Source organism: Protopterus annectens, chromosome 3.part0 (genome assembly GCF_019279795.1).
Source record: "Protopterus annectens isolate FY-2018-M chromosome 3.part0, PAN1.0, whole genome shotgun sequence".
NCBI classification, from domain to species: domain Eukaryota; kingdom Metazoa; phylum Chordata; order Ceratodontiformes; family Protopteridae; genus Protopterus; species Protopterus annectens.
This window is the reverse complement of record NC_056731.1, coordinates 637,272,039-637,284,538: the sequence shown is the minus strand read 5'-3', so window position 1 is coordinate 637,284,538 and position 12,500 is coordinate 637,272,039. Positions and strand designations below refer to the sequence as shown.

General features: G+C 41.3%; 1 protein-coding gene across 1 annotated transcript in view; it reads left to right on the top strand.

Annotated features, from left to right (window-relative positions):
- Positions 1-12,500, top strand: part of AOAH (acyloxyacyl hydrolase) — a 1,217,970-nt gene that overhangs the window by 512,876 nt on the left and 692,594 nt on the right. Inside the window, exon 9 of the mRNA XM_044065645.1 lies at positions 7,620-7,712. Within this exon, the coding sequence (XP_043921580.1) occupies positions 7,620-7,712 (93 nt within the window). The remainder of the gene's footprint in view (positions 1-7,619; positions 7,713-12,500) is intronic.

Here is a 12,500-nt window from a genome sequence, read left to right as displayed (position 1 = left end):
TGTTTTGTGAAGTTGAAGTCCTTGTGATTGATAGATGAAAGAAATACAGTCTCTCAACCACTTAACCAAGGTAACTTTGGAGACTGCACAACCCATTTTTAAGGAAGATAATGCTACAAATAATTGGTCAGATTTATGGAATTCCTTTGTTTTGTGGCGATAAAAGCACAACTGTCTATGAACATCTAGCAAATGTAGAGCATATTCTCCTTTATTGGTAAAATTAGCGCAAAAGGTTGGTGAATTCATGGTCTGGTTGATATTGGATTCAGTAACCACTTTTGGTAGAAAAGAGGGATTTGTTCTTAGTTGAACCCTGTCTTTATAAAAAATTAAATAGGGAGATTTGCATGATAGAGCCTGTAACTCAGACACTCTCCTTGCAGAGGTGATGGTTACCAGAAATAAAGTCTTCCAAGCCAAATATTTTAAATGACAGGAATCACCTGGTTCAAAGGGACTTTGAGTTAATGCTTGTAGGACTGTTGTCAAATCCCATGGATGAATCGGATCTTTCAAAGGGGGTCTTAGTAAGCACAAACCTTTCAGGAAGGCTCTGGAAAGCTTATGGGACATTATTGAAGAGCCATTGTGTCCAGTATGAAAATTAGAGACTGCCACCAACTGAACTTTTATAATCAAAGCAGAGGAACCAGACTCAAAGAGAGTATTCAAGAAGTCCAATATGTATCCAATTGGGGCATTGAAGGGATCAAGTCCCTTATTTAAGGCCCATATGGTAAATCTTCTTCATTTGCTCAGGTAAAGTTTTCTAGTTGTAGGTTTGTGATGTGCAATAATAGTACGTTGGATGGGTGATGACAGAGGGGCTTGCCTGGCAATCATGGGCATTGGAGAAGCCACACTGTCAGTTTGACATGCTGTAAGTTTGGGTGAACCATGCCTTCTGGGTGATATAGCAGGTCTGGAACTGGGTCCAGAGTCTATGGTTTCTGTAGCAGATTAGGCCAAAGGAAGGGAAACCAGGCTTGTCGAGGACAGAATGGGGCAATGAGGGTATGGTATTTTTCGTCCTTTTTGCTTTCTTTAGAAATTGAGAGATTAATAGAATTGGGGGAAAGGCATATAATAGATTGGGCAGCCAGTTGTGTAGAAGAGCATCCCTGGGTGACTCCCCCGGTGGAGGGATTAGGGCAAAGTAACTTCTGCATTTGTTGTTCAGGGGGGAAGCAAAGAGGCTGCAGCAAGGTTGGCCCAATCGACAGAAAATCTTGTCCGCCACTACTGGATCCAGGGATCACTCATGAGCCATGAGAATAGTCCTGCTCAATTTGTCTGCTATCACATTGGAACTTCCCGGAATGTGGATTGCTATGAGAAAGCAGTTGGAAGAAATCACCCATTTCCATACTCTGAGTGCCTCTCGACATAGTGGATATGATTTGGATCCCCCTTGTTTGTTGATGTACCAGACCACTGACATGTTGTCTGTCTGAATTGCAACTGTTCCTAGAAAAAGGGAATCCTGGAATGCTTGCAATGCTAATAGCACCGCTCTCATCTCTAGTACATTGATGTGCAGGTTGGCCGCCAATTGGGACCATGTGTCTTGAACTGTCTTTCCCAGATAATGCCCCGCACCCTATCTGGAAAGCATCTGTGGTCACTATGGCTTGGGGTTGAGGTAGAGTGAAAGGTCGGTCCAGGAGAATCTGTTCTGAATGAAGCCATCATTTGAAGTCTTGTTTGCAGAGACTGGTTACTAAAATTTGATAAGACATTGGTTGGTGAGTTAGAAACCACTGTGTTGCTAGTAGCCACTGTAGTATTCACATGTGAAATCATGCTAGAGGAACCAGAGTGATTGCAACAGCCATTGAACCCAAGGTTTGAAGAATTAATCTTGCTGGGACTCTGTCATACTGAATGATCTGTTTCACCAGAGCCTTGATGTTTATTAATCTGGAGGGAGAGAAATTATTCCTGAGACAGTGTTTAGTTGCACCCCTGTGAAATCCAGACATTGTGTGGGTTGCAGCTTGGATTTTTTTAGGCTTATTGAAATGCCTAGGAATGCGCAAACAGACATGGTATAGTCTCTTGCCATTTCTAAGTGATGCCTGGTGGTAGCAGTGAGGAGCCAGTCATTGAGATATTGGAATACTTGAAAATCTTGCAGTCTAAGATGAGCTGCAACTTCTGCCATGCATTTGATAAACACCCTTGGGGCCGTGGTGAGTCCAAAGGGCAGTGCTCTGAATTGGTAGTGACTGGCTCCTAGCTAGAAGTGTAGAAACCTTCTGGAGCTTTTTTCCATCTTTATGTGGTAATAAGCATCCTTGAGGTCTATCAAGCACATCCAGTCACCTTTTTCCAAGAAAGGATGTATGGCTTGTACTGAGACCATCCAGAATTTGGTTTGTTGGGCTGATTTGTTGAATCATCTGTGATCCAAAATTGATCTCCAGTCCCCTGTTTTTTGGGCACTAAAAAGAATCCTGCCTGGTCTGGTGGGACTTTTTGGATGACTCTTTTGTCTAGCAGCTTTTGGATTTCTAAAGCTGCGGCCTCCCTTTGATTGGGTGGAACATCTGGGACTTTCTTCTGAGGTTTGGGGTTCATGAACAAGGGAATTTGGTAGCCACTAGATATTATTCCATGCACCCATTTGTCCAAAGTTATTATTTGCCAGGCTGGTAGGTGCAGGGATAATCATCCCCCGACTGCCTCCAGAGGAAGACAATCGGGCATCAATTCAGGGATGCTGATAGGAAGTACTAGAGAAGGATTCCTTGGATCCCGGATTTTGCAGTCCATTCTGGCCCCTAGGGCAGCGTCTTTCATTGTTTCTCCCTCTGTCCCAGGGGAAATCTTTACCACATGAGTCATAGAAAGACCCTTTGGATTTTTTGAACAATAGTCTCCTACTCCTCTGATTCCTTGAGTAGGGTCACTGAGGGGTAGAGAAACATATGCCCACTGCAGATAGGGTCTTGCCATCCTGCTCACTTCTGGTCAGAGTTTCCCTAACTTTTGGGCCAAAAAGGATAGATCCATCAAAGGTTGCATTGATGAATGATGCTTTGAATGTCTCCGCAAAGTCACATAAGCACATCCAGGAATGACGTCTGATTGCTATGCCTGAACCCGCTGCTCTGGACGTCCCTTTGGCTGCATGTGCTATGAGCCTCATGGACAAACTGGAGAGTGATTCAAGGGTCGCAAGCTGAGAGGAGACCTTATCCTGAACGTCCGCAGCTACTGCTCCTGCCAGAGTGTTAGAAAGTTCCTTAATTAAGTCTCTTTGTAACCTGGTAAAGTGTGCCATGTAGTTCAAAGACCTTAACGCAAAGGTCGTTGAAGCATAATCACGCTTCCCAAATCTATCAGAGGTTCATAGGTTCATACTAGGCTATCTGCCCTAGGGCATTTATAAGCCTAGCCAGAGTGTGTATGGCTTTCACCACCCATTTTAAATTAATTCTGCAATGCCCTTTTTCGAGGTTAGTATACCGTGCCTCTGTCTAACAGTGACACAGAAGTGATACCCAGGGTAAACCGCCCTTTTTCGAGGTTAGTATACTGTGCCTCTGTCTAACAGTGACACAGAAGTGATACCTGGGGTAAACCTACGATCTCCCATCCACTCATCAAGATTCCTCTTGAAGAGAGTCAATGAGGGACTCTGCCTAACCTGGACTGGGATTTTATTCCAGAGTGAAGGGAGCCTCTGGGTTATGAATCTGTCCCTCCAGCATGTCCTATTTATTTCAGTGCTGAGGTTCAAGTCCCTCAAGCGCGTAGCTCGATGGGATTTGGATTTTCTGAGGTGCAGCATGTCCATTAATACCGGGTTGGACATGGCTTTATACGTCAGGCACAGATCGCCTCTGAGCAGGCGGTATGCCACTGAGTAGAGCTGGAGTTTCTTTAACTGGGCAGCATAGGGCATCTGTTTGAGCCCCTTGATCCTCTTGGTGAGGTACTTTTGGGTTCTTTCCAGTTGCTGCAGGTGTCTGGTAAGGTACATCCCAAAAGGGACATTGTACTCAATTATGGGCCTGATGAGGGATGAGTAAAGAGGCACGATGACCTCCCCTGATCTAGATGTGAATCCCTTCATGATTAGGTGGGCTATATAAAATGTTTTTCTAACCACTTTGGCCATGTGGTTGTCAAATGAGAGATTGCTATCAACTTGGTCCCCAGGTCCCTAATTACTTCTTCTGTACTTAATGGATTACCACCTATGTGGTAATTTGTGGGCACTTTGTTTTTGCCAAAGGGGATGATTATCCAAGGTCCTAGACTCCTTGTTAGGAGGATGGATAGTGTGACTCTCTTCTGTGAGTTCTTTTTTGGTGGTTGATGCTACCACCACAGCATCAACAGGGATTCCTTTTGACCAATGTGGTTCATCTTTTGGTGCAGACAAAATACAGTCAGGTCTTTTGGGAATAGGCTCTATGGCATCGGGTATCTTTCAAGCCTGCTGAGAAATCCAAGAAGTGGAGGGTTGGGCACAAAAAGCCTCCAGGTATACTGACTCCTCTGTGGAAGGTTGTGTGGATGACCAGTCACCCTTCTGTTTCAGTATTTCAAGGATTTCCCCGAAGGAAACATCTTTGGGAGTGACTTTGGGGAACCTTTGCCTTCATCAAAGTCAGTATCTTTGGTATAAGACTCCTCTGGGGAGTTGAGATGCTTCCTCTTGCACTTCCTCTTCACAGGGACTTCTTTGAGGGGAAGGTCTGGGGACATTTCTGAAGAGGTAACCACCAGGGTGGATGTTACCTGGGGCTTTTGCACCCTCTGTCCAGGGGGTGAGGTCAACAGCTGCTCCAGCCAAGAGGAAGGGGAAGATATTTGTTCCGACAGGGAAGGCAATGACTGAGAATCCCCAAGGGAAAATGCTGTCTCCATGATACAGAAGGCAGGCCCCTCATAGAGGCATGGGAGCCCGGAACCAAAAAGGACTGCTTCAGAGCCGGGGTCACACCCCACACGAAGGAGACCACCTCCGCACTGGAGCCTGAGTCTGAACTACAAGGGCTGATGATCCAAGAGACATGGATTGCTCAGAAGGAGAAGAAAAATTACCATGCATCTCGGATTCGACTGTCGAGTCTCGACCCCGGGAGTTCCCCAGTGCAGAAGACCCAGAAAAACTCAAGGCTGTAGTTGGAACCGAAGATGGGAAGGCTGTCGGAACCAACTCAGTCAGAGCCGGGACTGTCGGAACAGAGGACTCCAAGGGCTCTGATAGAGTTCGAGGAGGAGTGTATGTAGGTGTCATGGAATGAGCAGTTTTGATGCTGGATTGGTTTGGAACTGAAAATAATCCTCTTGCCACTAGGAGCTGGTCCACTAATCTCATAATGTCCTGTTCTGATAAACTTTTAGTACACCTCACCGATACAGTGGAAGGAGATCTGGACCATCTGACTTCCACGAATGGGGTGTCCTTAAAGGGGTCCACAGAAGGAGAATACAATGTCCTTGGTGTAGTAAATAAATCTGAAGTCTTCGGTACAGTCGGATCAGTTGGAGCTGAGGCCAAGACATCAGAGTGTTCCAAGGGTATCTTACTAGGCACCAATAATACTCCCGGTACGGAAGAGAGTATGCCCGTCAGAGTTGAGCATTTTCCCCTCATACTTAGTACATCTCTTGAAACCTGAAGAGCCCTTAGGTTTCATTGGAGATTGTTTCTTCTCAGACATATTTGAAGGTAAGAAAAGGCTAGAAGAAAAAAATACCTCACGGTAAAAGAAAACAGCAAAAGAGGAGTGGATAGCTTAGATAAGGTAAATAGAGTTAACTACAAGAGGTTTTTAGGTAAGAATATATATATAGAATAAGTTTTATAACTCACAAGTATTTGCCAAAGTTCATGAGATAATGAAGGCACATCTGGTATGCGATGCGGCAAATGAGATCTGGGGTAATCTCTGTGAGGAGCATTATGGGTAGAGCCAGGCTCAAGTGTTTGGAGAGCATGAGCTGGAAAATAACAGCCGAGTCGGTTCCAAGGGTTCGGAACCAAACCCACTGTCAAGGATTATGTGAAGATTAACAACATCAGATCGTTCATTATTGACATATTCCTTCCTTTTATGAACTTAGAGCCATGGTACTGAAATAAAATACAAAATAATTTCGAAAAGATGAGGTTCTCTAGGAAATTTATAATTTGTGATAAGAAGCTGAACATTAAGTACCTGTAGTAACGGTTTAGTCTTTACACACACCTTGCTTCCAGTATTACAAAATGTGTATCACAGGAAAATCTCTAATCAAGCAGGAGAGGCCCTTTGTTTCATAGATGCTCCACTCAGTGTTGCTCCAGTAAGGAAAGTAGCATTTGGGTCTCTTTATATATTAAAAATCAAGAAGCAGCCAGTCTGAATGAACCAGGGTTGTATTTCATCTCATGAAGGACAAACTCAAGTATGTTCAAAAGTGTTTTAGTTGTATTTGTATTTCAATTATTAATTAAAAACAAATGAAGTTTTGAAATTTCATTTCCTAATTCATTTGCCTTTTAGCCACATTTTCTTGCTGTATTTTAGTGGTTCTGGACTTAATGAAAAGTGGCAAGGTACGGACAGTGGATTCTTTGTAAACCATTACTGGAAGCAACATTAAAGTAGCATTCAGGTCACTAATATATTAAAGACCAAGAAAACTTAATTGTTTTTATTTGAGCTCTAGACCTATTTTTTAATGTAAAGCCTTTAACAGAAACAATTAAATGAAATAGTGTAGAGGAAGCAAAGATGCCAGTTTTAAAATGGTCTTTATTTAGATTTATGTTTGTTTAGTAAAGGAATTAAAGATGATCACACTGAACTCAGAATGATGCAAATCCACATTATACATCATTCTAAAAAATGCAGTAGCTGGGGGATGAGAAAAAAATCAGTGTAGTAATGGAATGTATTACAACTGTGGTTTCTGTTTCCTAAATTATAAGTCTATAAGTCTATGACCACTGTCTTCTTATCAATGGAACCTCGAAATAAAATTCACCGTAACAGTCAGGGTAAAATGTAGCCTATATTTTAACTGAGTAAAATACATTTAAAGTAGCATGGACATTTCCTTGTGTGCCAATCATTTTGTTTCCAGTTTGTGTGGTTTACACACCTCACATGGTAGGTAGAACTAAAGTCCGCCATTTTTATTTTTATAAAACACACCTGTACTTGCATTTGTTGCAACCATTAATTTAAAAACTGTCATTTCTAAGTCTCTAATCTTGGCACATCTCCATCTGTCTGTCAGTGCGTCTGCATTTTAGACGTAATGAGTGCACTGGAAGTAAATGCACTCATTGCCTGTTTTGTAATTTCAGTAAAGATGCAGAAAGGAAAGAGTGCTTTTAATTTTACACCTGGAAGTCAATATAAGGATGTAACGCATGGATTTCATGTACAAAATACATTTTCCTAGTAGCTTCTCTGTTCAGAAGTATTGCACAAGTCCACACAGGCTGTTGAACATCTTTTTGTTATATTGACTCACAGTTGTGCACTGCAATTTTCTTAGCTTCTTTTACTAATGTGCATCTAAAGAACCCAGGGAAAACTTTGCTCATGCCCAGTTATTGTCAAGTAACAGTCCAGCGACATGTTCTGAGGCATTACATTTCTTAGTTTGACTTCTTTTGATTTCCAGACATTTAGGGGATACCACTGGAGAGGAAGAGACTGCAATGATGGAAACAATAGAATCTATCCAGGAAGAAGGTAAGCAATTATTGCATTGTTCTGTTTTTCCAGACATTTTATTATGGAACTTTTTGGAATTATTGAATGTGGAAGCTAGGGAGGGGATTTTCAAACAAAAACAGAATGCTTAGAAGTTAAATGGATGTTAATTTTACAATCTGACAAAGGGAAAGGACTAAATGAGTATATGCCATGGTGGTGCAGCGGTGGCGTTGTCACCTCACAGCAAGAGGTTCTCCCGTTCAATTCTCGGCTGAAGCACCTTCTGTGTGGAGTCTGCATGTCCTCCCCACGGTCGAGTGGCATTCGAAAGACATGCATGAATGGGCGTGCCTTTGTTGAAGGTTGGGCATCAGGCTGGCACCTCAGCACTGTAAAAATCTACTGCCAATCATTAGCGGACCGGAGTTCCATTGTGGCGAATCCTAACCGGGAAAAGCCGAAAGAAGAACAACAACCTTTAAAACCCTTGCTCAAATCACGTGACTTGACCAGGTGATTTTGAACTTTCCTGACTGTATTTAAGCTCTGTTTGTTAGTTACATTTTTAGATCTGATGAAGCAAAATTGGTGTGAAAGTGCTCATCTGTTATATTTTTTACTGTTTTTATTTTTTGGATTAAACAAGTGCTTTATACATGCTGTGTTAGCTGGTTCTTTTGTTTTACTTGCAAATTTTATATGATCTTTAGAAAGACAGAAAGAATCAGCTTTTAGAAGTAATTCATACAACATAGTCACTGCCATCTACTTTCGTGAGTATCAAGTGTGTGGATGCTTAGCTCATGTTTCATGGAATAAATAGGATGATTGAGTGCAGGTAAAATTGCCCATAGGTGTGAGTTTATGCATGTGTGATGTGGAAGAAAGACCTGGCAAACTATAGATAGTACACTCATCTTTGGGGCTGGAAAACCAGAAGGCTGTGGGTTCTATTCCAACTGCAGGTGACTGCATTACTGATGTTACTGTGCAGCATTAGGGGAGTGCTGCACTCCCAAGTGTGTCATCCTTCAAATGAAATGTTAAACCGAGGTCCCATCTACTTGAGTTGATGGTAACTCAGGTGGATGTAAAATATCAAAGTACAAATAAATAAATAAATAAATGTTGCCCCCACCTTTGCCTGGAAAAGTCTGTGGTAGCAGTGGCTGTCATGAAATCACTCTAGGAGCGGTTCAATTTGCAGGAGAGCGAGCGAGTGAGATGAGCCATTAGAGCAATTCTGTTGGGGGAAAAACAGAAAAATGCAGTCACCTGGCAACCAATCTTTACTCAGCTATACTAGCTGCATGAGTCTTGCTGATGGAGTAGAGGAATGAAACCCTGACTACTACATGGGTGACCCAATTTCAGTTTGTGGCTCAGGGGCTTGGTGACAAGGCAGAGAAAATGAGAATGCCTATCTTGGGGCGGGGGACTGAGTATCTCTGTGATGGTGCTATGACAGAAACAGGGAGGGTTAGATAACAGAGAAGGTGTGACCAGCTTTAGGCCTGGTCAAGAGCTCTCACTAGTGAGTACTCTCCATTGTCCACCCAGTCTAATGATGATGTCAGTATGCTGAGAGAGAGAGAGAGAGAGCTACTACATAATAAAATCCCTCATCAGGTCACTGTATGCTGGCCTCTGGCCTGGCCTCCTGGCCTATCCCACTTTGCAGTACTGGCAGATGTTGATCTTCTCGCCTGCATGTTACCTAATGGGTCTTCATAGGCAAGAGCTCACACAGAAAGGAAAACCCTCCCAGTGTAGTGACACTATAGAGTCTACCTGGGGAATGGGAGGATGTTGGTATGGGAATCCTAAAGTCAAATGCAAATGGGACAGAAATATGCTAAGAAAAACGGCCTGCAGGAGTTAAAATAGTGCTTGCACATACTGCAACCTCTGAGAATAGCACACAAATATAAAAAAAAAATTGAGGGCTTTTCAACTTGGGAAATTGGAACAGTGGAGACTGCATCACTTATCTGACTTTGGGACTATGTCAGAAGCTTGAGTTTTCAGAAACTAGAAATTCATACTGGCGAGATGATATAATCGAGTTTCCGAAAACTCGAACTTCAAACCAAGAAAAATCTACCTTTTTCCTACAATTTTGCAAGAGACAAGCTCACCTGCACCCCCCACACCCACTGCATGTTATATATACTAATTCCGAGATCGCAAGACAGTGGGGAAAAGGGTAAATTCCCTGATCCTTACTGTACTGCAATCTCCATTCAAAAGCTTTGAGTTTTTGAAAACTTGATGATATGGTCTCAACCATATCAGTTTTGGGTTTCTGAAAAGTGGACCCATATAAATACGCACACACACACACACATACACATTTTGCTTTCTCCAACTAATTAAGGGATGCTGTGTACTTTTAGCCTAACACATCAAACAAAATATGTAAGGCAGAAAATCTATTCTATATGGAATTCTGGTCTTAGACACACACACACACACACACACACACACACACACACACACACACACTTGAATGTGTGAGCAGTTTGCCAGGCTCTCCTTAACTCAATACAGACTAGTGACGCCTTGAGGTATTTCTGCAGTTATATCCTACTGATGCGTCTATGCATCTAATACAGTCTGTTTATATTTTCTTTAATAACATCAAAACCATGCTACATGACAAGCTACTGAAAGATACCATCTCAAAGCTTACATGACTGCAAACAAAACTGCATGATATTTGATGTCTGCCTACTGCTTCTTAAAATATATTAATTGTCAAGTCACTTTAACCAGGCAATACTTTGAAGCAATAAAGAATTTAGGCTAGGCTCCTTAATAGTCTCCAGGACTGCATGCTTAGTAACTATGAACCTGTTGTTGTCGATTTTAAGCTATTCCCTATTGCATTCTGATGTAGTTCAGGAAATGTCATTGCAATATCACCAGCACACCAATTGTTTAATGTAACACAGGCAACTTATTCTTCAAGGGCAGCAGGCACTGCATCTGTAGATGAAGCACCGGAATGCAAAGTTGTTTACCAGAGGCAACCTTTGCATTAGTAATAGTTACCTTTAATGTTATTCACATGACTTTTTTCTCTAAAGATTGGACATATTGACCTAGCATATGTTATCAGGTAGATAATATTTTTCATGCTCACAAAAATACTCTTCTGTTGAAACTGCGCTACACATGGCTGAATGTTATGGTATGCTACTAGTGATTTTTATACAATTTCATGTAGCTCATCCAAACATATCAATAAAGTACACGTTATTTATTTTCCATAAAAATAAGGAGTGCATGCACTCAACAAAGTGGCTGTATCTGTTGATGAGGGCGGAATGGCTCTCTGTGGATGAAAGTACCTTATGCTCTTATCATCTGAGCAATTTTAAACAGGAATTAATCTGGCTTTGCAGGCTATTGTGTGTGTGTGTGTGTGTGTGTGTGTGTGTGTGTGTGTGTGTGTGTGTGTGTGTGTGTGTGTGTGTGGGTGTGAGTGGGTGTGAATCAAGTTGAATACTTTGGCAACTGTGCATTTCTGTGAAACAAATTTGAAATATGTGAATTTTGTTATTAGGAGAAGGAGGAGGAGTATCACTGTTACTTTTTTCACACAGATATCTAAGAAGGCTGTAGTCAACAACGTAGCTGTAATTGCTGGATTTGGGAGATGTCTGTGAATAAAAATGACTGACCCTGCACAGCTGATAAAGTTAAAAAGTCATATTTCTGTCTGTGCAGGACTAGTGGGTGTTTATGTAAAACAAATTGGAATACTTTACTGTGGCCACTTTTATTATAATGAGACACTTGATGTGTACACAGTTGATAAAGTGGCCATAATTGTTGAGTACAGATATTGGTGGATTATAATGATAGTAGTGTGAGTAGCGTTTTATATTTGAAATGTTCTAAAATGGGCATTTTTGTTATTATTAGTTCATACATTTTGTTTTACTGCTTACTAGAAAAAATGTTCAAAACTACAAATTTAAAATGCCCTCTTAACAAATGTTTATGTATTAAAAAAGAAATATAATTTTAAAACCATCAGGAAAGTGAATCAAAGAACACATGCATTTATGTATGGTCCTAAAAATGTGTCCATGGGGCTCATTATTTGAAAACAGCCTAGGGTCCGAGGCACACTTAATTCACCACTGGTTAGATGCATTTTCAATTAATGTAAATTTCAAGGGAAGAGGAGTTTTCTATTGCTCATTTTAAGTACGTTTTCAGTGTGAGATTATTTGTTTAACAAATAGCTACCAGGGTTTGTGCCATAAAATTTGAAATAAAAGTTTTAAATTATATCTAAATCTCTTTTAATCATTGTACGCTGCCAGGAATGAACAGTTTTATGGTAAATGGGGTGATACAACCAAGTAATGTGACTATGAATGACTGTGGGGGAGGGGTTTGCGGGTCTGGTCCACTAGCCTGCTTAGGATTCCATTTGGCCATGTACCAGCTCTGGAGAAGCTGAGATAATGTAATGTTCAGCTGACATTTAGAATATATCCACCTGTCTTGGCAACACTGCATGAAGTATAGTATAGCCCTTTGACAGGGGCTTCAGTGAGGACAACAAACTGATGAATAAGTAACTCATTTTATTTATAGAAGTGTGAGATTTGTATCTAGTTTTAACAGAGAATAAAAGAGATAGTAAAGAGAGATAGTAAAGCTCTAAATGACACCTTCAAGCATTTAAAGAGAATGCACTTGCAGATTCTGAGGAGAGTTGCTCTCATTAAACGTAGACATAATTACCAAAAATACAATTTAAAATCAGTACAGGAAGAAATAGGAACTCAGAAGTATTAATTAGCA